The sequence below is a fragment of the Thrips palmi genome, unplaced genomic scaffold, assembly GCF_012932325.1.
Source record: "Thrips palmi isolate BJ-2018 unplaced genomic scaffold, TpBJ-2018v1 HiC_scaffold_1, whole genome shotgun sequence".
Classification (NCBI taxonomy): Eukaryota; Metazoa; Arthropoda; class Insecta; order Thysanoptera; family Thripidae; genus Thrips; species Thrips palmi.
The window spans coordinates 2248841-2276245 of NW_023144620.1; the positions used below are offsets into that span (position 1 = coordinate 2248841).

General features: G+C 56.9%; 1 protein-coding gene across 1 annotated transcript in view; it reads right to left on the reverse strand.

The window, feature by feature from the left end:
• Positions 1-1712: 1712 nt before the first annotated feature.
• The window catches only part of LOC117643123 (visual system homeobox 2-like), an 86032-nt gene continuing 60339 nt past the window's right edge, over positions 1713-27405 (reverse strand). The window contains exons 5-7 of the mRNA XM_034381812.1: positions 2855-3029; positions 2387-2499; positions 1713-2096 (exon numbers count right to left, since the gene is read on the reverse strand). Of these exons, the coding sequence (XP_034237703.1) occupies positions 1713-2096; positions 2387-2499; positions 2855-3029 (672 nt within the window). The remainder of the gene's footprint in view (positions 2097-2386; positions 2500-2854; positions 3030-27405) is intronic.

Here is a 27405-nt window from a genome sequence, read left to right on the forward strand (position 1 = left end):
TCACAATAATTACACGTATAATAATCACTTTAATAAATGGTAATAATAAGAAATAAACAGTAAATATATTTATTTATACGAAACTCGTTGGTAACAAATTGACATGGATTTAATCAATAACTAAACAATAATCTTCACGCTCAAAGACTTTTGGCAGTTGTACTCTTTACTACATTAAAGTTTGTCTCTCTCGCGTTAGTGCCGAGGCAGCAAAATCAATCTCAAAATTTCGTCGTTAGATTGCAGAAACAAGGGAAAACCCATTATTAGTTTAGTTCGTTCGTCCATACGGAAAGAAAATATCGAATGGGCATTCCCTCGCGCAAACTAATACTCGCGTTTTACCGTCCGAGGACGGATCGCAGTGAAACTGATTCTCGTTGGTTCATTTCCACACTTTGAAAGGCTTCGAGCGTAAAACAAAAAGAGGAGAGAACTTGCCGCCACGGGACGCACATTTCGATTTCCGTTCTCAGCACAGGAACTACGGAAAACTATGCCTCGTTTAGCAAGAAAGGGTATTTACCAAAAATCAAAGTTCTTACGTCGAACCATCTCATTGGTTACATAACACGGGCGCTATCCCGGTCAAATAAAATATTGCACCATAAAACAAAATAGTTATGCATTACACTTAAAAGAAAGGAATGTGTACGGATAGAAACGGTACACAGATAAACTATCGCTTAATCACATCTATTGAAAGATTTACAAGAAAAGGGCCACAAGTGCCCTGAGAAGGCAGGCGGCCTCGCCTAACACTTTCTAGTGAAGAGTAAAGCTATGCAGTCACCGGTAACGCGGCATACAACAAGGTTTGTACGAAAACAAAAAACAAAATAACGACAAAACAGGCACGCCAGCCGCGCGCTTCCCGGCCAAAATGAACACGACTGGACAGCCTCTCTGCCAACGCATCATCTACGAGGCCACTTGACTGCTAGTTACACATGGACATAAATTAATAATAGTCGTAATAATGTATAATGTTACTAAAATGTACACAGCTTATCAGCACCACTGCGGCTCGGCTCGCCGCCTGTTGAATAAGTCATTATCACATCTTGGCCCGGTGCGGCTACCAGTGTCCTTCACGGGCCGACCGGGAGCACTGCACATGCTGAGACTAGCGACGCACCCCACCGCACGGCGTCCCCGTTCGCTCCCCGCGCTGAGGTGGTGTCCAGTGGCCTGCGTCCTGCGGACAGTGTCTAGCGGACAGCCTCTACTAGACAGTGTCTCGTGGACAGCGTGCCCGGAGCGTCCACCCCGCGTGCGGCCTCCTGGCGGCCTCCAGGCGGCCTCCAGGCGGCCTCCAGGCGGCCTCCAGGCGGCCTCCAGGCGGCCTCCAGACGGCCTCCAGGCGGCCTCCAGGCGGCCTCCAGGCGGCCTCCAGGCGGCCTCCAGGCGGCCTCCAGGCGGCCTCCAGGCGGCCTCCAGGCGGCCTCCAGGCGGCCTCCAGGCGGCCTCCAGGCGGCCTCCAGGCGGCCTCCAGACGGCCTCCAGGCGGCCTCCAGGCGGCCTCCAGGCGGCCTCCAGGCGGCCCGCCGAGAACTGCGCCGGGGCGGCGCTCAGCGCGGGGAGGCCTGCGGTGCCTGTGGAGGGCTGTCGTTGGCGCCGTTGGCGGCAGGGTAGTAGTTCCTGGGTCCGGCCTGCTGGCTCGCCTGCTGGGCCCGCGGGCCCGCGGCGGGCAGGTGCCCATGGAGGTGCCATCAGGGACTGGCCTCCTGCTTGGTGGGCTGGTGCCAGAAGGCGTGGTGGGGGTGGGGGTGGGCGTCGGGGTGGGGGTAGTGCAGGAGGTGGGCGGCCGCCGAGTGGAGGTGGTCCAGGGGGTGGCCGTGCGGCAGCGAGTTAGCGTTGGCGTCGCAGGGCGCGCCGTGCAGCACTTGCTGGTGCGGGCCGAGGCTCTGGCCGTGGCGGCCGAGCAGGGAGGACGTCATGAGGAGCGCGTCGGCGGAGGCCATGCCCAGCAGCTTGGCGCTGTGCTCCAGGGCCTTGGCGCGCAGGCAGGCGATGCTGTTGTTCCGGAACTCGTCCGGGTCCCCCCTGTTCATGTTGATGGCGGGCTGCATGCCGTGGCCCTGCGGCCCGGGGCCCTGCGGCCCGGGGCCCGGGGGGGGCGGCGCGGAGCCCGGCCGTTGGCGGGGCCGTTGACGGGGGACCGCGGGCCGGCGGGGGCGGTGGGGGTGGGCGTCTCCGAGTCGCTGCTGACGCTCACGCTGCTGCTGGTGCTGCTGGGGGGCGGCGGCGGCTTGAGCGCCTGCTGCTGCGCGGGCGCGGCGGCCGGCGGCTGCCCGTCGGACGCGTCCGAGTCCCGCGGCGACGCGAGCGACGGCTGCGGCGGCGTGGGCGTGTGCGCGGCCAGCGGCGCGCCGGCCGCGTCCGAGTCCTTGCAGCCCTCGGCGCGCTGCTCCTTGTCGTGGTCCTCCTCCTCGCCCTCCTTGTCGCTGCCGTCGTCCTTCAAGTGCTCCGCGGCCTCGATCGACTTGCGGTGCATGCCTGCTGACAAAGGCAACCCCAATAAGCTCCAAATCGCGTGCACTCGCCAGCCAGCCGGGCGGTGCACAGTGGGCCAGAAGACCGGTGGTGGCGGTCGAAACCCCAGACGCGTTTTGAGCTCCAGAGTCGCTAAATGGGCCTCGAACCGAACGTGTGACCCCACCAATGGATTGCTCTCGGAACGAGGAATCCATTGGTGGGGTCACACGCTCGGTTCCAGTCCTGTTAAGCGACTCTGCCGCTCAAAACGCGTCTAGAGTTTAGGCCGCCGGCGCCGGTCTTCTGGCATTTCCACTGTGTGGCGCACTCCCGTAAAGTCTACTCAGTTCTCTGCGACTGAGCTCTAGGTACTGACCGAGTAGCCAGGGCGCCACGCACTCGTTCTCCTTGGCGGACTTGAGGATGGTCTCGGGCAGCGGCAGTGAGTGCCGCACCATGGCGCCGTACAGCCCGTACTCCGCCATGATGGTGGACCGGCCCCAGCACTTCTCCGTCTTCCGCCACTTGGCTCGCCGGTTCTGGAACCACACCTGCAACACAGAGAGACAGACGGCGTCACACACTGTCACACACTGCGGCTGTCCGTTGATGACAATGCATAGCGGCTCATTGTCCTTGCAGGAATGTCATCAAACCAGTTGCATGACGTGACACTCAAATTTGCGTACTCGGCGGTATACCGTCAAGGCACAGCATAGTAGTGGGCAGGGACCGGGAGGCCGGCGCTGGCGGACAAAACTCTACTCTACTTGGTCAATTTGCATAGTGTGGTCGACCGTGCGAGTCGAACGGCGTGGGCGTAGGCCAAAACGCGCCCCACCGCACTCTAAGGCCGCAGCGCACGCCCGACGCGACCCACATCGCTGTACTGGCCGAGTCATTTGTATCCATCCCATTGGCTAATCCATATTACGTTCGGCGAGGACAGACGGGGGGCGATTCCGAGCACGACCGCAGGGCCACACGGCCAACACATACACGCGCACACGCACACACACACACATAGACACACACACACACACACACACACATAGACACACACACACACACACACATACACACACACACACACATACACACACACACACACACACACACACACACACGCTCAAACATACATACACGCACAGCCCCCCTCTCCCTCCCCCTACTCTCTCTCTCTCTCTCTCTCTCTCTCTCTCTCGGAGGCATGCACGTTGGCACGCAAACGGGGTAATAGGGCGCTTCATTTACTGAGACGGGCAATCGCCGCATGCCGCACACATTGGAGCGCATTCCGCAGCGCGGCGCGTCGCTCTGTCTCTCTCGCACCCGTACGGGACGCCCCGTGAGTGCGAGAGAGATAGAGCGACGGAAAAGGACGGACTGTCTGAATCGGTCTGCGCTGGTGCGGGGAACGTGCAGCGAAATTAATTGACTTTGGTAGTCGGCGTGGCGAAGGGCAGCGCTTCCCTGCCGCGCGGAGATCATCAGCGGCTCGGCGGGGGCGGCAGATGACGTCATTTGATTAGCTCAGCACCTGCAGGTGGATTGATTGGCGAGTGTAGGTTCGCGAATATCGATCGGTACTACGCGTGAGCGGTAAACAGTAGGACAGAGGACCGTGCTGGACGCTAATGACGACAACTTCTTCCCAAACTGATGACATTCTTGCACGGTGAAAACGGAACCTGGTTTTCCCAGGAAGCCCATGGTGAAGACATAACCAATTTCCAGGGTGTCCCTGCAGTGTTTACCGTGTGCAAGGAAAATTCGCCTAGAAATTGTCGTCAATGACGAACAAAATGTTTGCAATGTAGGCGCTGCGCCGAAAAGCGCGCGAGGGCGTCCGACATGGAATGCCCACTATCACGTGTGCTCGACACGGCCAGGCCAAGCTAGGCACGGCCCCTCGCGCGGCGCAGCGCGGCGCCATTCCATATTCGTCGCGCCTCCTCGCGAGGGGAGCGGAGCAAGCGGAGCCCTGTAGACTGGTGCCGAGAGTCGCCTCCGTCGCGCCGTCTCTCTCGCACCTACACGGGACGCCCCATGAGAGCGAGAGAGACGCAGAACGAGTAAAACGAATTTCGGAGCCAGTCTGCTGCTCGCTTCGCCCGCCTCTCCCGGCAAGCGATTCCGACGCTTCGTCCCTCTATCTCCCTCGCACCCCCACGGGACGCCCCATGAGAGCGACGGAGACGGAGCGACGAAAAGAGTTGCGTTGATGGGTTGCACACGTGCATGTGGAAGGGTGGCGCCTCGCAATGACACACATGTAACTGCCGGTCCCGAGTTGAGTTTCCACGCCGCACAGTGGGCCAGAAGACCGGTGGAGGCGGACAAAACTCTAGACGCGTTTTGAGCTGCAGTCGCCAAAAAGGCCTCTAATCGAACGTGTGACCCCACCAATGGATTGCTCTCCGAACGAGGAGTCCATTGGTGGGGTCACACGTTCGTTTCGAGGCCTGTTTAGCGACTCTGGAGCTCAAAACGCGTCTAGAGTTTTGTCCGCCTCCACCGGTCTTCTGGCCCACTGTGCGCCGGGGCCCGTCTCTCTCCACGGCCTCCCAGCAGACCGATTCCGAGAGTCGTTTTCGTCGCTCTGTCTCTCTCGCGCTCAGGCAGTGGCCCGTGTGGGTGCGAGAGAGACAGAGCGGTGAAACCGTCTCTCGGAATCCGGCTGCAGCGGGCGGAGCGGAGCGCCGTGCGAGCAGGTCGGCCCGTTACACTCACGTGTTCGGCGGGCCGGCCTACCCGGCCGACGGCAGGCGGCGCGGCCGGGAAAAAATTAAATAAACAGGAAACGCAACGCCACTGCAATGTAAGTTTTTTTGCAAGGCACAAAGTCTGTTTGTCCGTCCTTCTGTCTATCCGTCTGTCTGTCTGTATGTCTGTCTGTCTGCCAGTCTATGCCTGTCTGTGTGGTCTGTCTGTCTGTCTGTCTGTCTGTTGTCTATCTGTCTGTCTGTCTGTCTGTCTGTCTATCTGTCTGTCTGTCTGTCTGTCTGTCTGTCTGTCTGTCTGTCTGTCTGTCTGTATGTCTCTCTGTCTGTCTGTCTTTCTGTCTGTCTATCTGTCGGTCTGTCTGTCCGTCCAGGCACTCAATGCGTCTGCAGCCGCCCTGTTGATGAGTGCAAGGCTGCGAGGCGCGCGCACAATCATCCGACTCATATATTGCCGGCCAGCCGGGGAGCAGCCTCGCTCTGTCTCTCTCGCACTCATGGGGCGTCCCGTGTGGGTGCGAGAGAGACAGAGCGACGAAAACGACTCTCGGAATCAGTCTGGCGGGCGGCGTGCCACGACGCGGCCCTCCGAAAGACGCCGACGATCAGAGATATAATCGCGGCGGTAATCCCCGTCCCCGCACGCACGCCGGCCGCCAGACTGATTCCGAGAGTCGTTTTCGTCGCTCTGTCTCTCTCGCACCCACACGGGACGCCCCGTGAGTGCGAGAGAGACAGGGCGAGGCCGGCGCGCTAATCCCCCTAATCCCATTTCAATGGACCGGCGCACGGCCTCGCCGCCAAGTGGTCGCGGTGTCTCTGTCTCTCTCGCACCCCAGCGACTCCCGCGGGCCGCCCCGCGAGTGCGAGAGAGACAGAGCGACGAAGGCGCCGTTCGGCGTGCTGCCGTCCCCCGGGCAATAACCAGTCACCGCAGCGGAGGGAGAGAGAGGGAAAGCCCTTTGAACCCGTTTGGCCGAGGGGTGCCAACTAGCGGGAAAAAAAGGGAGTTGTTGACCACCGGCAGCAACACCCCGCGCGCGATGTTGTTCCTGGGAATGAGGCAAGGTGCTGACACAGCACAGTGGGCCAGAAGCGACCGGTGAAGGCGGTCAAAATCCCGGACGCGTTTTGAGCTCCAGAGTCGCTTAATGGGACTCGAACCGAACGTGTGACCGCACCAACGGATTGCTCTCGGAACGAGGAATCCATTGGTGGGGTCACACGCTCGGTTCAGCTGAAAACGCGTCTAGAGTTTTTGTCGCCGCCATACCGGTCCTCTGGCCCACTGTGAGACGGACTGTGAGGGTTTCTCTCAATCGTGGGGTAGCGACGGGCAACCCTTTCCTCATGAATGAACAGTGCTCGCAATGAGTGACTGCGATTAGAACGGACCTGTCGCTACTCCGCGCCGCGCTCCACACGCGCGTGGGGTATCGACACAATCCGACTGCATTCCTTTCCCACTGATTAAAAGCATCGATTTTGGCGGCGCACCGCGATAAGACCGATGCAGCAAGGCGAGCCAGACACTGCACTGTAGGCAGGAACTACTAGTGTGGTGGCCGTCGTATAGTCGTAGGGTTGATCGAGTCGACGCTTCGAGGCTCACGCGGCCGGACAATGCAACCGCCCCCAAATTACATCCGGTCAATTCAGAGCAAAATGTTTCTGTGTGTGTGTGCGCGCCAGTGTGTGTGTGCCAGTGTGTGTGTGTGCCAGTGTGTGTGTGTGTGCCAGTGTGTGTGTGTGTGCCAGTGTGTGTGTGTGTGCCTGCCGGGTTAGTGTGTGTGTGTGTGTATGTGTGTATGTGTGTGTGTGTGGCCGGACAAAGGCCCTGCCGTCGGTGGGGTAACGCTGCCGGCCACTCGACCTGCCCGGCCATCATCAACGCCTTTTCGGCGCTGCGAGTGTTGGAGAGCCCAATGGACAGGTTGAGGTTGTAGTGCGGCGCGACGTGAGAGAGAGTATGAGAGAGAGAGTGTGTGTGTGAGATAGAGAGAGAGAGAGAGAGGAGAGAGAGAGAGAGAGAGAGAGAGAGAGGGTGAGAGAGAGAGTGTGAGAGAGAGTGTGTGAGAGAGAGAGTGTGTGAGAGAGATAGAGTGTGAGAGAGAGAGAGTGTGTGTGTATATGTGTGAGAGAGAGAGAGAGAGAGAGAGAGAGAGAGAGAGAGAGAGAGTGAGAGAGCGAGAGAGAGAGAGAAACAGAGACAGAGAGGGGGGGGGGAGGAAAGGGGAGTCCTATGCCGTCAAACGAAAGGTCCTCTGGGTTCAATAAAGTTGCCCCGGCCCCCAACGAGGTAATCGGTGAGTTCTTAGGTCAGTGACCGTTACTATACACTCCCGGAAAGTTCGCTTTAAATTCGCGTATTCGGGGCGGGCTGTTTGTATTGCAGCCGGCTGGGTGGCCATTACTCTAGTGTGTGCATCGAGCTTTGAATTGCATTTGTCGCAGGCGGGTATTCAACACAGTATTCAACAGTATTCACAGTATTCAACAGTATTCAATCACTCATTCGCACCTACCGCTCTATTCCAGAGACATGTTTTTGCTACTTTTGCTGTCACATGGTGGAATAAAATATCACGACGTGGACCAATATTTTCCAGTTTCGCAGCTCCGCCCCCTGCCAGTACACTGGCGAGGCCAGTAGTTGCTTAAAGGACTCCTTGGCCCCTCTCGCCCCCAGCCTGGCTGGCATAAATCCACTTTGGGGAATCCGCTCTCGGAAAAATTGGAGATTGATTCTGGGCGGCTGGGAATCGGACAAGGAGAGGGGCTGGCCGGCTGCAGCGCCCCTTGCCCCTTGCCAGGGCGGGCCTACCAGCAGGCCGGTTCCGAGAGTCGTTTTCGTCGCTCTGTCTCTCTCGCGCCTACACGGGACGCCCCATAAGTGCGAGAGAGACAGAGCGACGAAAACGACTCTCCGTCTGCAGCGCCCCGCCCGGCGCGTCGCCCGGAATCAGCCGCTTAATTTGTAAGGCTCGGCCGCCCGGCCACGCCCCCAGCAGACAGACTCCGGAGGGTTGCTGCGTCGCTCCGTCTCTGTCGCACTCACGGGGCGCCCTGTAGCGGTGCGAGAGAGACAGAGCGGCGAAACGACCCTCTGCAGTCGCCTGGCTGGCCTCGGGGCTTCCAGCACACTGCGCGGAAACTAGGCGCGATACTGCCGCGTCGCCGCGGCCCTCGCTGGGCCCCACATCACAACGGCTGTCGCTGACCAATGGCGCAGAAGCCACAGCGCGGCACGCCACGCCACGCCGTGCCACGCCACGCCACGCCACGGCGCGCCACGCCACCCAGAAGGACCCAGGACCGCCAACACGACGTAATCACAGGCACGACAAATCGTTCGGCTGTAACGAGATGTGCCTCCGCGCCTTGCCACCGCCGCCATCACGACTCTCTCTCTCTCTCTCTCTCTCTCTCTCTCTCTCTCTCAGGCTTGCACGCACATACACACGTGTTTTCGACTCAGGGGCCCAAGAAGTCGACCGAACTGGCGCGGTGGCGGAAAAGAGGCGGAACAAGTAGAACAGCAGGAAGGGGTAAAGGAGAGAGAGAGAGAGAGAGAGAGAGAGAGAGAGAGAGAGAGAGAGGGGGGGATTTAGGTAGAAGGGAAAAGAGGGGGAGGAGGGAAGACAGTTGGGCCCAGGAAAGTTAGCGGGGGGGGGGGAGAGCAGCGCCGCGCTAGGAGTTCCCTTCCATCGTGCATCCTCCATTTACTCCGCAAATTCGATTATGGTAAAAAGAAAACGACCCGCACTACACATTGTTACGAGCGGAGCGTCCCCCGGCCCGCAGCAGTGGAAGGCACGGCACTGCAAGGCACGGCCTGACTGACTAATGGTTCGCGATGGCACGCTTTAAAGCAAACCACCCTGAACCACCCTCGTTCGCCCGGGGCGGCCCGAGGCCACTCCACTGCTGGCTGGACCATGAGACTCGCCAATTCCGTCTCAGGGCCGCCTGGAACAAGACAAGTTTGTTTGTGATAGTGCCCTGACTGTTTGTCTGTCTGTCTGTATGTCTGTCTGTCTGTCTGTATGTCTGTCTGAGTCTGTCCTTTATGTCTGATGCCTGTCCATGTGTCTGTCCTTTATGTCTGTCCCTTATGTCTGTCCCTTATGTCTATCCTTTCTGTCTGTCTGCTCTGTCTGTCCTTCTCTGTCTGGCCTGTCTGTCCTCTCTTTACCCTGTTTGGCCGCGACGGCGGCGAAATTTAATCTCCATGATACAGTGCAATCCCCGCCCCGGCTGCCCCCCACTGGTGTGCGAATCGCGGCCCCACAGCCTAATCAATCACACGTCGCCCCGCCCCGCCCAACCTCGCCACGCCCCAGTGGGGCAGTGGAGGAGAGAGAACTCGCTGGCGTCCACTGTACCGCCCCCTCTCCCGTGGCCAAGTTGCTGTTGTTAGCTCACACTGTGGAAAGTGGGCTGATTTCCAAGAATAAATTGAATAAGCAGGCTCAAAAAAGTTAAGGCGTACGTACTGGATTCCAATTGTTTATTCATAAACCGACTTCGTCTGACGTGCTACGTGTACGTTAAATTGAAAATGTAATACCAGTCCTTGGACCACAGTGGATGCTTTGCCAGCAGCCTAAATGAGTGCACTTCCCGGGCAAATGTTTCTTGTATCTGTCCAACATCCCCTGGGGTCTTCATAACAGCCGAACCCACATATCTTTGCCACTGCCAATTTTTTTTTAGTGTGGACGACATGAACTGTCTATGAATTTACCATTTCAGTTTCCACACCCGCTGTGGCCTCCAGGACACTACTGCTGCCCTTTTCAGTCACCGTCGCACGCCATATTACTTTTTAGAAAACACACCAGCCTAAATAAAAGAGACACACCACACACAGTTGCGAGTTAACGAATGAGTGGAGCTTGCGTCGCGTTAGTTCCGCGGTGATGGCTGGCTAGGGGCAGCCCAACTGAGGGCCGTGGCTCTGGGCACACACAGACAGACACAGACAGACAGACAGACAGACAGACAGACCGACAGACAGACACACAGACAGACAGACAAACAGACACACACACACACACAGACACACACACAGCGCGTCACTGACGTGTCTGTGACTCTTTGAGGGGCCGCCGAGCGTTATGATAGCGATCACACAAAGGCGATGGAATGGCTGCTGCTCAGATGAACAACAACTAACTACGCACCGGTTCGGCAACTGGTCGCTTGCTCTATGGAGAGCACTGGGGCACACCGCTCCACTGGCTGTGCGCGTCGCTCTGCGTCCGGACCGTAGTGACGCAGTCAGTGGCGAGTGTGTGTGGGCGTGTGTGCATGTGTGTGTGTGTGTGTGTGTGTGGCAAATTCCGTGTCGCACACTCATCTAGCGTGTGCTGGATTATCTCTATTTCGCTGATTTCAGCGGCACTCGAGCGGATCGGACCACGAATATAATCAAATCTCCCAAATAGTATCAAATTATTTTGCCGAATGTTCGAACATGCGGGATCCCCACCTGGTTTCCAGCAAGGTTTCCAAACGCCAAGAGGCAGTCAATCACAACAGGAACACAAAATGCTTTTGTACTTTTTGTTGGTCGTAAACGGACGTATTTAATCTATAAGTTTGGCGCTATGTGTGCGAATCTGTAAATACGTAGTTGTAAGTAACAGACATTTACAGTGCAAAAGAGTGCAAAATTTCAAATTTGAAATGACCCTGCTCGTCTTTTTGGCCTAGTTATTCCGTACATTTCAGCGTGAATTTCTGCGAGGCAGTACGGCCTTGTCCGTGGGAACACAGCGGCGGCGGGCTCGGCCGGCCGGCCGAACCGCCAAATTAACCACTAGCAGCGCGTAATGCATCCCGCAGGGAAGACAAGATGGAGTGCGTCCTGGAGGGCAAGCTGGAGGGCGGGTCAAGGTGGCGGGGGGAGAGGGGGGGGGGGGGGGGGGGAGGGGACGTCCCTAGGGGCTGCCGCGCTGGGACTCGGGGACCTGCCGTGCCGGCAAGTTACTTTCTGCGATAAGAAATGGTGTGAACTCGCCCCCGGAGCAATGCACAGCGGTCCAGACGGCCGGCGCAGGCGGCCAAAAAAACTCTAGACGCGTTTTGAGCGCCAGAGTCGCCAGGAATCAAACCGAACGTGTGACCCCCACCAATGGATTCTTCGTTCGGAGAGCAATCCATTGGTGGGGTCACACGTTCGGTTCGAGTCCCGTTTAGCGACTCCGGAGCTCAAAACGCGTCCGGGGTTTCGACCGCCTCCGCCGGTCTTCTGGCCCACTGTGCAATGCGTTCCGGTCGAGTGGACAGAGGGCGTGCAGCAAATAACCTAAGTGCCCGTTCGCGCGCGGGGTGTTTCACGGTGTTTCATTTTTCGATACGCTGACGAGTGTTTGCCGAGGCGCGTGGGTTTCGCCACCACGCCGTGCCTGGCAGTGCCGTGCCTTGCAGTGGCGTGCCCCGCCGCGCCCTCCTCGCAGCCAAATAGCACCCTCTCCGCTGTTCAAATACGAGGCTGGCCGGCCGGCCAGTCGGCGGGAGCCACCCGGTTCCACTACTTCTACGCCGAGGAGTGGAACGTGGAAAGTGTCTGAATCATGCGAGCAAAGCGAGGCTCGTCGTCCAGCTCGAGTGGTGGTCCCCGAGCAGGACAGCTTCATTGATGAGAAATCCTTTGCGATCTTTGAAGGACATCCGCTCTCACAAGTTTGCTTGCCACAAAATTGGCAAGCCGTTTTGAATGCCAAAATTTGGCAAGCTTGGCCCGGGAACATCCCCCAGCTTGCCAAAACTTGGCAAGCTTTTGAAGATTTCCGACCAAAGCTTGCCAAATTTTGGCATTCAAAACGGCTTGCCAATTTTGTGGCAAGCCAACTTACCACCGGCTTTGCAGTGTAGTTAACCATTTCTCAGCGAAACAATACTTTCACGAACCCAGATCGAATCATCATGTGCACAGTCCGCCAAACGACACAAGAACATTCTCTCTTTTCCCTGAACCATAATGCCCGGGCGATCATCTTTTATCGCGCGCTGAAGAGGCTGCTGCTGCTCCCGGCAGCAGTGGGTCATGTATCTACAAATTACGTAATGAATTTGATCGCAAATCGCTATGAATGTTGCGCACGCGCGCTGCACACCCTCCAGCCTCCGGACCCTCCCTCGGCAGGTCCCCAGGGCATCGGGGAGGGGAGGGGAGGGGAGGGGAGGGGAGGGGAGGGGAGGGGAGGGGAGGGGGAGGGGGAGGGGGAGGAGAGGGGAGGGGAGGGGAGGGGAGGGGAGGGGAGGCGCCGCGCCTGAGTGGCGACCAGCAAACGGTTTATTAACTGTTTGTCGAACTGCGGGCTCCCCAACGCGAAGGCGTGGGCACCGACGTCACGTTAATAAATAACTAAATCAATGAATAAATAAATGATCGGAATGAACGAGTGAGTGAATGCCGTGAGAAATACTCCACCACTGGTGCATTCGCCGCGGCGGCAGTGAGACTGATTCCGAGAGCCGTTTTCGTCGCTGTCTCTCTCGCACCTACGCCCTGTGAGTGCGAGAGAGACCGAGTGACGAAAAACGACGCTCGGAATCAGTCTGCTGGTTCCCTTCCTAAGCTGTTGCACAGTGTGTCGAATTCGTGATTCGAACCCGCCGCGCCGCTGACTTGTTGAATCGGGTTTTGTGTGGAGTTTATTTCTTTGCCTTCTGGCCGTGCCATTGCAGTGGCGTAGCGCGAGGCGGCTCGCGGGAGGACCCTCCAGAGCGGCTTGATCCGCGTTCGGCAAACCCGTTGCGAAACGCCACTCACCTGACGCCTTCCGGGCAGCTCCGTCTCTCTCGCACTCAGCCGGACCGCCGCGGGCGTGCGAGAGAGACGGAGCGAGGAAACGCGAAGCAGCAGACCGATCCCGAGAGTCCCTTTCGTCGCTCTGTCTCTCTCGCACCGACATGAGACGCCGCGTGAGTGCGAGGGAGACAGAGCGACGGAAACGACTCTCGGAATCGGTCTGCAGAGTCGCTCTCCAAGGTGGTGCCGCTCCGCCGAGCCGCTCCTCTAATCCACCACGAACGCATTGATACAACAATCAGCGTGTAGTGCCTACAATGTAGGGGCTGCAATGCCAGCCAGCCACCCCACTGGCAGCACTCGCACCCACAACGCCCACAGCGGATTTCACGCGTCCCTTGCCCTCAAAAGGTGACCAGCGGAAGGGTGCAGGTAGGGGAGCACTGTGGGAAAAAAATCACAGTAAATCCTGTAGTGATTAGTACAGCTGTCACTGTAGTTCATAGGACAGGATTTACTGTACTTTTTTAACAGGATCTACTGTACTTTGTACGGGATTTACTGTACCACAGGGGTGGAGTACGGAATATCCTGTACCAGGTACAGTAGATACTGTAGCCAGGCACGGTAAATCCTGTGTTCTGAACTACAGTAAATCCCGGCAAAAAAATTGACGGGATTCACTGTGGTTTTTTCGCACAGTGAGGGGGAGATGGGAGGGGAGAGGGGAGGGGGGAGAGGGGAGGGGGAGAGGGGAGGGGAGAGGGGAGGGGGAAAGGGGAGGGGGGAGAGGGGAGGGGAGAGGCTGGGCGCCTCTAATTATGCAAATACATAAAAGGCGAGAGAAAAATGTGAGAGTTTTGGGCGCGCGGGAAAACAATGCTAAGGATGTAATAACACGATGCTAGGCTTACAATGGACTCTCTTTGCGTTTTCCCAACGGAGCTTGCTGCTGTCTCTCTCACTCCACCTCCTGGTGTGAGGGGGCAGCTCAGCGATAGAGTGAGATGGAGACACGAGTTGCGCAGAAGCGTCACTGCTTTTTGGCAAGGCGTCCCTCCCTTTTTGTTTGGTTGAGACACAGGCTCAGTAGCCTCTTAAGCTTGTTTCCAGGACGATGGAGAGTCTAGCGGAGAATTGTTTTCTGGCCCTACTCGCCCAACGCCGAGTCTCAACCTTCCAAGAACGCGAAACAAAGTAACGCAAATAAAAAAAATCAATAACCGGGTCACAATGTTCTTCAACGTTTGTGACGTCTCATTCGTTATTCTGTAGAATGTCTATAGAATTCTATGGAATCTCAATTGAGTCACGTTCGTTTGAATGTGTCTCGTTCGTTTGAACATTGATCCGCGTCAAACGAATAAGAAACCGTGTTCAAGGGGACACAAAAATTAACACGTCTTATTCCTCGCAAAGCAATAAGCAAACACACAAAGAGAATTTTTTTTTGCGTCGTCAGATCGCTTCATCGTCGTCATTCGGTTCAGAAAAAAAGGATAAAAGCTCTAAGGGCGTAATGGTAAGCAGGGTTCGCCCACGGCCCGCTGCACAAAGAAGAAAGAGGCGCTAACGCGGCCGCTGAGCCGCACGCGTTATTTTTAGGCATTAGCACCCGCAGCAGCATAAACAACAACAACAGCAGCAGGTTAGCAGGGTGCAGGGGGTGGACTGGACACGTGCTCGCTCCAGCAGTGCTCCAGCCGCTCCAGCTGGGCAGCGCCAAGGACGAGGACCCTGTTCCGAAGCGCGGTGCTGTCTTAGAGAGTGTGTGTGTGTGTGTTTTGTGTGTGTGTGAGAGAGAGAGAGAGAGAGAGAGAGAGAGAGAGAGAGAGAGAGAGAGAGAAAGCGAGAGAGAGAGAGAGAGAGAGAGAGAAGAGGGAGATAGAGAGAGAGAGAGAGAGAGAGAGAGAGAGAGAGAGAGAGAGAGAGAGAGAGAGAGAGAGAGAGACAGAGAGAGAGAGAGAAAGAGAGAAGAAATCTTCACCATGAACAACATAAAGAAGTTTTTTGTTGTTGTCTTTTTTTCTGTTTTCGCTTTAAAGACACTGAGTGTAACTCGACAGAGTCCTCTCGCGAGGGGCGTTTGTTGCGTAAAATGGCCTCTGCCTCCGCGGCTGCGCGGCGGACACCCCCCGGTACGGCCCGCCACCCCCAGTCGGAGCCCCACCCCAAGACGCCGCCCCGCCCCGCCCCGCCCCGCGGCACGGACCCAGCTCTGTTAACGAGCGGCGCCCGGCCGCAGCCGGCCGAACAGCGTGTTTCGTCGCTCTGTCTCTCTCGCACCCTTGCGGCCCTGCGGCACGCCCCGCGAGTGCGAGAGAGACAGAGAGCGCGGTTCGCGGGCCGCAGAGTCGCGCGTGTCGCGTTCTGTTCGGAGGGAACACCTCCCTAATGGGCTCCTAATGGCCGCAACATGTAAGTAATACGTCTGTCTCTCTCGCACCCCGACGCAGCGGACGCAGCGCCCCGCGAGTGCGAGAGAGACAGCGCTGGATGCACCGCGGGGCGCGGGGTTAATGCCGAGGTCACGCATTGTGGACGGCGGCGCTGCGTTTTAACGATTTCGCCCACGGGCAGCCATGCAAAGTTGGGCGTGGGATTCTTGTTTCGTTCTTTTTTTTTAAGAATTTGTTTGAGCAAATTTTTTGCTCTGGTGTAAGTGGGGATGGTCCGCATTTTGATCGATACCGCAGATGTTTTATTTTTGAAATGAGAAAGCACGGAAAGCTGAGTCTAGCTACGCCGGGCAATGCTCGCTTTTTTAAAAAAATCAAGTATCATTTCCTTGATCATTTGGGTTCCTCCAGTCACGTTCGACACACTCTTAAAGAATTTAATCCAGACTAAAATTTTATCACTACTACAGTTTTTACTTTGGCTAATTTTTATGTCAAACGCAAGGGGGAGTTTTTCCTTGCGAGCACCCAACAATCTTTTTTTCGACAAAAGTAGCCCTTGTACCTATTTTTGATCTTATTTTACTTTTTTCACGATGCACCGACGGAAGAGAACCTGTTGGAAAGGCACAAACATCCCCCCATTTCCGAGGCCGAGTCAAGTGTAGCGCCGATTGCTTTTCCTTCCCACACGCGGCACGCGGCCGGCCGTCTCTCTCTCTCTCTCTCTCTCTCTCTCTCTCTCTCTCTCTCTCTCTCTCTCTCTCTCACTCACTCACGCGGTGTCTCGTGGGGGTGCGAGAGAGACAGACAGAGCGGCGGCCGCGCGGTTCGGGGTCGGCCTGCAGGCGGCGAGGACGGAGGGGTGCTGCTCGCGCTGCTCGCGCGTCGACGCGGACCCCCCGCTGGCCGCCGTAGTTGTTGCCGACCAGCACACTGATTCCGAGAGTCGTTTTCGTCGCTGTGTCTCTCTCGCACTCATGGGGCGGCCCGTGTGGGTGCGAGAGAGACAGAGCGACGAAAACGACTCTCGGAATCAGTGTGCAGCACCGCCTCGGGGGAGAGCGCTCCGCTGGCGGGGCGCCGCGCGACGTCCCCGGGGTCCGCGGCAGCCAAAGGCGGCCAAAGGCGGCGGCCAGCGGGACGAGTCCGTCGCTCTGTCTCTCTCGCACTCGTGGGGCGTGCCGCAGGGGTGCGAGAGAGACAGAGCGACGAGGCGCAGGTTGGTTCCGAATCGACCGAACGGACGGATGGGAATCTCAGCAATTTATGACACCAAGCGATACTACTCATTACAGTGGCGTACCGCTGTGCGGCCCGCGGCGTGGCGCGGCGTGGCGTGGCGGACCCCGGGGACGTGAGGCCGACGGTGGGAACCGGGGCACCGGGAAACGAGGTCTGCTGTCGCGAGTGATCCCTGGAGACCGTTTGTGTCCCGTTTTGCCACCGCGATTGGTGGTCGCGACGAAAATGAAATTCGAGCAATGATACACTGCACTGACTGTTTGTACCCCATCCCAACCACCTTCAATGAGCTCCAACAAGGGTACACGGTGAAAACGGTACCTGGTTTTCCCACAGGGGGTTTTCAAACATGATGCTTGGTGCACTGTTCTATTGGTATTGGGCCCAGGGCCTGAAAGTGTATTGAGCGTTGATAAACTACTTAACAAGATTTTCACTGTTCTTCAGGTCCACTGCAGCTTGGATGTTAGAAAACAATCTCAGTCAACTCAAGGCCCAGTCGGTTTCAGTTGACATCACACAATACAAGTAGAAAATCAATTTTATCGATGAGAGTCTCTACAATAACACACTCAACGCGGCCATGCTAGTTTTAGAATCTTCGCAGGACGACTGCGAATACCGAATCTGAATCTGAATCGACACTCCCGCTCCCGCCCTTCTTCCGTTTCGATTCGATATTCGCAGATTCCCTATTCACAGTCGGTCAACAAACAGTAACACAAAATGGCCGCGGCGGTACTAATATTGCTTTTGCTCTCATCGGTAAAATTAAGTTTTTTCTCGTGTTGTGTGATCACGACTGGTGCCGACTGCGTCTTTTGTTGGCGAAGATTGTTTTTCAACATCCATCCTAACTTCTGTGAAACTGTGTGTGCCTTGAAAAACTGTGAAAATTATCAACACTACTGCACTCTGGTCCTGATAGTACAGTACACCAAGCAACAAGTTTGGTTACTGCATTCATTGGGAAACTCAACCGGAAATGTCCTTGTCTGCAAAGTTCATCAGTGCCGCAGTGCTAAATGTGAGTACCTCTGACTTCAAAGAAACTGAATACGAGCTGCTGTGGAATGCGAACTGCGAACAGGGACTTTGCATGATTGTCTTTACTGTGTAGGAGCTCCAGTGGGCTACATCCACTGGTGTTCAGAATTTTCTTTTAACTTGTTTGTATTTTATCTAACATTTAATTATTTCTGGCCTGGATCCACTTATTGTTTAGACTGTATTGACAAGTTTTGGTCATATTTTAGATGGACATTGAAGTCTCTCCGTTCTTTGTCGAGAAATGTGAATATTGCCGCAATTTGGTGAGACTTAGGTTCTGGCCAAAATGTGAAGCAGCATTTGATTCTTTTTGGTCATCAGTCCAACCAAGTTTCAGTGGTACATTATTACTGTCCTCATTCTAACTATTGGTAAAACGCAAGGCGGGCAGAAGGGAAGAAAGGGGCGTGAATTAGTATCAGACTACCTGGCAAAATTTTAATGCCCCTCCAAAGGCATTTAGTAACTACGCCCTTGAAGGGTGTAAAAGACTGTTATGTTCCTAAGGTCGTAGCATTTGTGCCTTTGTTTCACCATAGTGTTGTTGCCGTTTCTGACCTAGTGCCCGATTTTGATCTTGATCCAACCCCGTAACTGTCCTTCCCTTTCCTTGTCTGGCACACTGTGTGGCTTAGCCTGGCTAGGCCTGTCAGTGTCGTGGTGACTCAGGCCCGGCGCCGCCTGGCACACAGTGCAGCACACATCGCCTTATTAAACAAACTCTGATGCCTGTGACTCACAGCCAAGCGCCCCATTCCTTGCAGTGGTGTGTCCCCGCGGGGGGGGGCACTGCTCCGTCTCTCTCGCACTTGTGGGTCGCATCGCAGGGGTGCGAGAGAGACAGAGCGGCGAAGGCGGTGGAGACACACGACGAGCGCGTTCGCGGCTTTCGGGCCGGAAAAATGACGACAGTTGTGAAGGAACACTAGACTCATTCCGAGAGTCGTTTTCGTTGCTCCGTCTCTCTCGCGCTCTTGGGGCGTCCCGTGCAGGTGCGAGCGAGACAGAGCGACGAAGACGACTCTCGAAATGAGTCCGCAGCCGCCGCGGGGAGCGTCGCGCCGCGCGTGTGGCGCCCCTGCCGCTAATGCCGGCAGACGCAGTTATAAACTGTTACTCCAGTCCCCCGCTGGCTCTGCCCCGCTCTGCCTGTCCCATGCTGTCTCCGCGCGGCGCCGCCCGGATGTATAATAATAAAAAGATGCACCGTGGCATGTCGCCTTACACACCACATTACACGCAAACGCCGAGCCACCCCGCCTCAGGGGAGCACTGCCACCCCTATGGCTGCCCGAGGCGTTTTCGTCGCTCTGTCTCTCTCGCGCTCATGGGGCGCGCCGTGTGGGTGCGAGAGAGACAGAGCGACGAAAGCGACTCCCGGAATCAGTCTGCAGCCTGGCTGCCGCTACCCCGAACGTGCCGGGCTGGTGCCCGAGCGCAGCCACGGGACGTGTTCCATTTATTTGACTTTCCCGCAATGTATTATTTACAAATCATCGCAAAAAAATGAAGAAAAAAAAACAGCAACAACCAAATCCTTGAAACAAATTGACAAAGAAAGAAGGAAAGTCAATGAGCGACTTTCTGTCTCAGACGAAGCAGACGAAGACGAAGCAGGGCTCTGAAATTGAGCCAACACCGCAATGATTACGGAAAGAAGGTGCATTGCACTTTATTCCCCATTTTCACGGAGACTCGGCGAGACGGAGAGAGAGAGGGGGGGGAGGGGGGAGGGGTGTTTAGAGGAGAGGGTGATGTTGGTGTCCTCTCGCGGAATTAATTGAATGTGATTTCTAAACTGGTGCGGCCATCCGAACTGATGGGCGAGTTTACAGTTCTGCTAGGCGAAGCGCGAAGCGCGAACCGTGCACGGAAACCATTTTTAACCCCCGCGTTTCGGGCTCCCTTTGTCTTTCTCTCTCGCACACTCGGCCTCGCTGGATATTTTCGTCGCCTTTATTCCCTCCTAATTCTTCCGGACCAGGACGTAGGCAACAGGCTTCCCTTTATCCACACACAAAAACAACAACAAAAAACATAAAAAAAACATGAAAAATTTGAATAAAACACTTGTGTGCTCAAAATTTTCAGTCCGACTCAGCTTTCCATCCATGCGACAATGCAGACTGATCAATTGATTATTAATAATTATTAATGAGAGAGAGAGAGAGAGAGAGAGAGAGAGAGAGAGAGAGAGAGAGAACGAGAGTCCTAGAGTTGCCACCCTTCCTAACCGAAGTGCATAGTGTTGCCACCCTTCCGGAGTAGTGTTGCCACCCTACCGGACCTTTGCGGGCCTCGCGCCCAACTGGTGCCGGATTAGACACCCCCTTTCTTCCACCCCTTCCCCTCCTCTCCCCCTCCCCTCCACTTCCTCCTCCAGGCCAAGCAAGTCATCACGGTGTTCGAACCTAATTCGCCTCCAGATACGATCGCCCGGCACAACAAACGCGGCGGCCCGGCCACACAGTGCAGTGGGCAGTGGGCCCTTGGCGAATACACTGTAGTTTAATCCCCGATGAGCCGCAACTGTTGCCACTCGTGGAGGTCGGAGGGCGAATCGGACCGGAAAATGAAAGGCAATTTAGATTATCTGCGCAGACTCGCGGGGCACGCGACCACGGCCCTGTGAGGAGCTCTCGTATTTAAATACGCCACTTTCAATCGCAAAAAGTGACGTCAGGTCCATCGAAAAACTCGGAAAAACTGCCCAAATTTCTCTGCGAAATCGCGTAAAAATTCTGCGTGAACAGGTCGTCTGCTTACCCTCAGATTCTTATGATGAAAGGGACATCGTAGCATATGATGAAATGAGATCATACGTACTACATTAAAATTCATGCGTAATACGATGAAAAATCAAGCATATTACGTATGTGCAAATTTATGCGTACCTTACGATGAAAAACCATCGTAATACGTATAAAAACGACCATAAGATGTTGAGAGTGCACTGTAAACTGTAACGTCTCGTACAGAATCAGTCCAAAAATACAGGGTAGTGAATCCACTGTACTTTTTTTAAAAAAATTGAATTATTTTTTGAATTTTTTTTTGCTTTTTGAATAACGTGGTGGGTCGTTGCGTCTCGCTGTCTGGAAGGGGCAAGACGAGGTACTCAAGGACGGCGAGGGGGTCGTCGAGGAGGCCGCCATGTTGGGTCGCCGCGCCACGCCGCGCCACACACAGAGTCGTCGCTCCGTCTCTCTCGCACTCGCGGGGCGTGCCGCACGGGTGCGAGAGAGACGGAGCGACGGACTCTCGGAGTCAGTCTGCAGGTACCCGTCGTGGAGCCGTCCGTCAGGTGGGCACAAGGCGGCCGGGCCGGGGCCAGGCCAGGGCGTGACGCTGCAAGTCCATTGTCGTCGTTCCCGTAAATCTGGCGGAGTAATAATAAGCAGGGAAGCGGGCCCTCGAGCTCTAATTGGACGCCCAGGTGACCCTCGGCCCCGGCAAAGCCGAGGCAAAGCCGAGGCAAAGCCGAGGCAAAGCCCTCGGCCGGCCCTTGCGAGGGCAAGGGCTGCGATAGCGGCGACCACCTACTTCCGCGCGAGCTGTGTCTCGCTTTCGTCGCTCTGTCTCTCTCGCACTCGTGGGGCGTCCCGTGTAGGTGCGAGAGAGACAGAGCGACGGACACGACTCTTGGAGTCTTGCTGCTCCCACGCACTGCGCTGTGCGATTGCGCAGTCCGCCGTGCAGTGGGCCAGAAGACCGGTGGAGGCAGTCGGAATCCCGGACGCGTTTTGAGCTCTAAGTCGCTAAACAGGACTCGAACCGAACGTGTGGCCCCACCAATGGATTCCTCGTTCGGAGAGCAATCCATTGGTGGGGTCACACGTTCGGTTCGAGGCCCATTTAGCGACTCTGGAGCTCAAAACGCGTCCGGGATTTCGACCGCCTCCACCGGCAGCCTTCTGGCCCACTGTGCGTCGGCGCACAGTGGGCCAGCAACCGGCGTAGGCGGCCAAAATTATCGACGCGTTTTGAGCTCCAGAGTCGCTAAATGAGACTTGAATCGAACGTGTGACCCCACCAAATGGATTGCTCTCCGAACGAGGAATCCATTGGTGGGGTCACACGCTCGCGGTTTGAGTCCCATTTAGCGTTTCTGGAGCTCAAAATGCGTCTAGAATTTTGGCTGCCTGCGCCGGTTTCCGGCCCACTGTGCGTCGGCGGCCCTTCGAGTCAAACTGAACATTCGGTGGCGGGGAAGATAGGGCGAAGGGCTGCACTGTTGTTGGCCGCCGGACGCGTCCCCTCGACGACGGCCGAGCGCACCTCAAGGGCCCTCCGACGGGGCCCTCCGACGGGGACCCTTCGTCCTGCAGCCGGGGCTAGCCGGGGCCCTGCGGCCCTTCGGCCTACCCACCCGCGTTGAAGCGCCGCGGGGCCGCAACACATCGCACCCTCGTGGCGCTCGAGGAGCCGAACAACGGGGAGGAACAGGTGAATGCAAGACGCTGCCTGCGGTGGTCCTCCAGGCCGAGCCGTTCGGGAGAGTCGCCTCGCACAGTGGGCCAGAAGACCGGGGGAGGCGGTCAGAATCCCGGACGCGTTTTGAGCTCCAGAGTCGCTAAGTGGGACTCGAACCGAACGTGTGACTCCACCAATGGACTGCTCTCCGACCGAGGAATCCATTGGTGGGGTCACACGCTCGGTTCGAGTCCTGTTTAGCGACTCTAGAGCTCAAAACGCGTAGTTTTGGCCGGCGCCGGTCTCTGTCGAATGAAATGCCTCGACTTAGCATGACGTCATGACATGTGGGAGACCCCCCGACTCTTGATGAGTCACCGACTAGGCAAACTGGCTGCAAGCCTGCCCGGTCGGAATGCCACCACACTGTCGGGGGTGTTGACACTGCCCTCGTCTTTTTAACAAACCGAGGCTGCCTGAAACCAAGAGGCCAATGAGCCGCGAGAGAGAGAGAGAGAGAGAGAGAGAGAGAGAGAGAGAGAGAGAGAGAGAGAGAGAGAGAGAGAGACAACATCCGGGGCAAACAGCTCGGGGCGGCTGGAGCACGGCTGGAGCGGAGGTCCTGGAGTCAAGTGCAGCACGGCCACTGGTGGCCCTAATCCAGGTTATCGGCCGTGTCAATACACTACGAAACAAAAGGCCAACTAGTGTAGTGGCTCTCGATTTGAAGGCTCCGTTCCTTCCGGTCGTCGCGTGCTATGCAGTTTCGCAACGCGGGAGCTGCGCAAGAGCCAAGTCTAAAATATAGTCGTGATTGGCAGGGAAATACGACTTTGTCAAAGAAACCACTGGATAAAAAAAAACTTATCGGACCCTTTTTTAAAGGGACTTCCCTACACCATGTTTTTTCCTTTTTTTGTGAGATGGGGTGAGAGTTTTTCTTCTGAGGCAGCCATTTTGCCATTTTCTATACTAAACACGGAACAAAGGAAACTGTTCTTTTAGAATCAAGGTGGGAAATATTGACCCACCCAGATACAAACAGCAGCTATGGCAATATACACAGTTGAGCAATATTTTCTAAGTAAGTAGCATTTTTCCGGTGACACATCTTTTTTCGCGGTGTACTCGCGAACCGGCTGCCGGACCGGACCGTCGCAGAACCACATCACGCCGAGCGGCAACATGTTTGCTGTGCGTTAATTGAGTGCGGGGATCCTCTTTCACCCCCGGAGCACCCCGCCCCGCCCCACCCCCCCACCCCACCCCACCCCACCGCACCCCGCCCCACCCCACCCCACCCCACCGCACCCCACCGCATCCATGTATAGCACGCCACTAAGTAAATGCCGAGCCATACGGACACTGTTGTCGCTACACTTTGACGGTCGTCGCGACACATCGGGTTCGAATCCCCACAGGAGCCATCCCCGTCTCTCCGTCTCTTACTTTTGCTCCTTGCGCGACACGGGCGGGCGGGCTTGGCTGGAAGACATCTTCCTCCTGCTGCTCCCCACGGACGTCGCCAAGGCCGTGCGCGCGCTCGTTGCATCAAATTGATTGTTTCGCGCTGCGACTGCCTCGCCGTGGCGAAAGCGCCGCGCGGGGCGTGGCGTGGCGGGGCGTGGCGGGGCGGGGCGTGTGCAATGGTCTGGACTTACGGCGCGTCGAGACGCTGCGTCCTTATTGCCTACTTTGCAGGCGTCGCGACATCACTGTAACGCCTACTGCCTGCCGGGTGGCCTAGCTCGCCCGGATGACTACCCCGTCCCACTCCCTCCTCTCCTCTCCTCCCTCCCCTCCTCTACACCCCTCCCCTCCCCTCCCCTCCCCTCCCCTCCCCTCCCCTCCCCCTCCCCTCCCCTCCTCACTCGCTTCAACTACAACAGCTCGCGACGTTAAATCGGCGAGTCAGTGCCGGTCCAGTTTGCGACAGTCGGTCCGTGACAGGGATGACTCACTGAATGCCGCGGACATTTAAAACGCCGTGTCGGTCAGCAGCTGCCGCCTCCCTGACGCCTCATTCTCTGTCTCTCTCGCACTCATGGGGCGTGCCGTAGGGGTGCGAGTGAGACAGAGCGACGAAACGTTCCTTCAGGCTCTCTGCTGTCCGCGACGCGCACCCTTCCCGCCGCCACGCCGCACCCCCTCGGGCCGTTCCCTGCAGACTGATTGTCGCTCTGTCTCTCTCGCACTCACGGTGCGTCCCGTATGGGTGCGAGAGAGACGGGGCGACGAAAACGACCCTCGGAATCGGTCTGCAGGGCGGCGCCGCCGCAACTAGTAGTAGCCCTCCGGCCTATCGTGGGGTGGCTGCCGCGGTGTCCGTGAAGGCGAGCAAATATTTCACCTAGATGAACCGATAAAAACTATATCGATCCGTCGTCCGGCACCGCGAGGCACTGCCGCAGGGCTGCCACCCTCTCGCTGTCTCTCTTTTGTACCGGCGCCGCGTTCACAGGTTGGTAGCACTGGGGCGGCTGAGGGGTCGCGGCCGGGCTGCAGACTGATTCCGAGAGTCGTCGCTCTGTCTCCCTCGCATACGCGACGCCCATGAGTGCGAGAGAGACAGAGCGACGAAATCGCCTTTCGGAATCAGTCTGTTGGTTGCGTGTTTGTCGTAGTGGTCAAGACAAGAGTGGGAAAGGGGGGGGGGGCAGTGATTCGATGGATTAGTAATCAATCTAACAGGCTGCTTATAACCCCCAACAGTCATCGATTGGGCAGGGAGGGGAGGGGAGGCCTAATGGAGGGGAACGATAATGATGAATAGGAAACAGGAACGCACCGCGTGGCGCAGCCAGGCCTGCGGCCGCGGGTCCGCGTCGCACAGTGGGCCAGAAGACCGGTGGAGGCGGCCAAAACTCTAGACGTGTTTTGAGCTCCAGAGTCGCTGAACAGGACTCGAACCGAGCGTGTGACCCCACCAATGGATTCCTCGTTCGGAGAGCAATCCATTGGTGGGGTTCGGTTCGAGGCCTATTTAGCGACTCTCGAGCTCAAAACGCGTTTAGAGTTTTGACCACCTCCAGTGGTCTTCTGGTCCACTGTGCGTCGTCGGGTTGCTTGACCTGCAGACTGATTCCGAGAGTCGTTTTCGTTGCTCTGTCTCTCTCGTACCTCCACGAGACGCCCCTTGAGTGCGAGAGAGACAGAGCGACGAAAACGACTCTCGGAATCAGTCTGCTGCTGGGGGTTGGCGAGCCGCCAGGGAGAACTGCAGAGCGATCATTCCTGTCGTCCTTTTTCCGCGTTTTTCTTGTTTCGCCTGGCGACTTCACTGGTTAAAGTACCCTCTTTTTTTTCTCAAGTAACCTGCTGGTTACGCTTTGGAACGGACTCTCCCCATCTAAATACCTTGGGAAATTTATTCTATTCATTTTCTTCAAGCCACACTTTATTTGCTTCTTTTATTTCACAAAGGTGTCCGAATAACGAATGAGCCCCTCTCAAACTAATCATAACCGATTGTCCATCAGTCAACATAACTAGACTTAAACTTCTCACTGGTCTTGTGACTTTACTCAAGGACCTTGTTGAGGCAGTGCCCTGGCTAGACCAATCATATCGCATCGGGCCGCGGCGCCTCCCGCCAACGAACAGCCGCGTGAGCCTAACAACACGGCAACGTCAGTTTCCCCCTCTCTCTTTTTTGTGAGAAGTGTTCCAACCAACTTTTTTCTCCCTCTAGCGCCTTGATGTAGTTGTACCGGAACCCCCCTCCGCTCCATCCCCCTTCCACTCCCACCCCCCCTTCCCGTTCAATCCAAGACCCCCCTCCCCCTTCTTCGTAATTGACTTTGTCCTGTCTCCCCTCTTTTGTCCGGGCGTCTCAGGGGCGTCGCGGAACCTCCCCCCTATCCCCTTCTCCCCCCTCCTCCCCCCCTTTCCCCCTCCGCAAGGCTCGACTCGGCGCTTCTGCTAACTTCTGCTTAGAAATGGCTCATTACGGGAGAGTCGCTGTGAGCGAGGAGTGGCATCAGGACGGGAGGGGGGCGATTTGTCACAAGGAGTTGAGGGCCATCCCTGCCCCCCCTCCCCCTTCTGGAGGCGCACAGTGGGCCAGAAGACCGGTGGAGGCGGACGAAACTCTAGACGCGTTTTGAGCTCCAGAGTCGGAAAGCAGGACTCGAACCGAACGTGTGACCCCACCAATGGGTTCCTCGTTCGGAGGGCAATCCATTGGTGGGGTCACACGTTCGGTTCGAGCCCCATTTAGAGACTCTGCAGCTCAAAACGCGTCTCGAGTTTTGTCCGCCTCCACCGGTCTTCTGGCCCACTGTGAGGCGCCACCCCGCGCCGGATTCGCCCACGACACCGTCAGCGACACTGCCTGTCACAACGTCACAGCGTCGGCCCGATAAGCAGGCAATGATGAACAAGGGACTCGCGCGCAAGTGTCCCGGAGGCAATGAGGAAGGGTCGGTCGTTAGGCGCTTCACAGGGTTTCTCGCTCGTCGCTCTGTCTCTCTCGCACCCCCAGGGGGCGCCCCATGGGTGCGAGAGAGACGGGGCGACGCTGACCATTAGCGCGGCGTGCGTATGGACTTCCACTCCGTCGAGCCCCGAGGCCGCGTGCCTTGCTTGCTTCCAGCCTCCAAGCGCCGCACTCCACAGCACGTCGTCAAACTCGCTTGCGTGTTGCCAAGGCAGGAGTGTTCGCTGGCACGACTAATTCTCCTGTAACCTCGAACCAACTAGCAAACACGCGGCCACACTGGCAGAAAAAGTGTCAAACAAATTCGGGACCGCTTCGGAAAAGGTTCGGAACCACTTCGGGAACGCTTCGGGGACACTTTGTGGCCGCTTCCGGACCGCTTGGGGAACGCTTCGAGAGCACTTTGTGGAAACTTCGGGCCCGCTTCGGGCCCACTTCGGAAGTGTTTCCGGAACGCTTGGGAACGCTTCGGGCGAGTGCTTCGGGAACGCTTCGGGACCGCTTCGGGACCGCGTCGGGACCGCTTCGGGAGCGCTTTGGGAGCGCTTTGGGAGCGCTTCGCGAACGCTTCGCGAACGCTTCGGGACCGCTTCGCGAACGCTTCGGGAGCGCTTCGGGAGCGCTTCGGGACCGCTTCGGGAACGCTTCGGGAGTGCTTCGGGAGCGGCGTCGCGGCGCAGTCAAGACGACCCCGCAAATCAAATAAACCGCGCGGTTGATCGAGTCGCCGAGCCGCGAAGACAGCGCCACCGCCGTTCGCGGGAATTATGTTTATTGCCCGAAATTTTTATGACGGCTCTCGACTGCACCGCCACTGCTCTGTCTGCCAGACTGATTCCGAGAGTCGTTTTCGTCGCTCTGTCTCTGTCGCACCCGTGCGGGGCGCGCCGTAAGTGT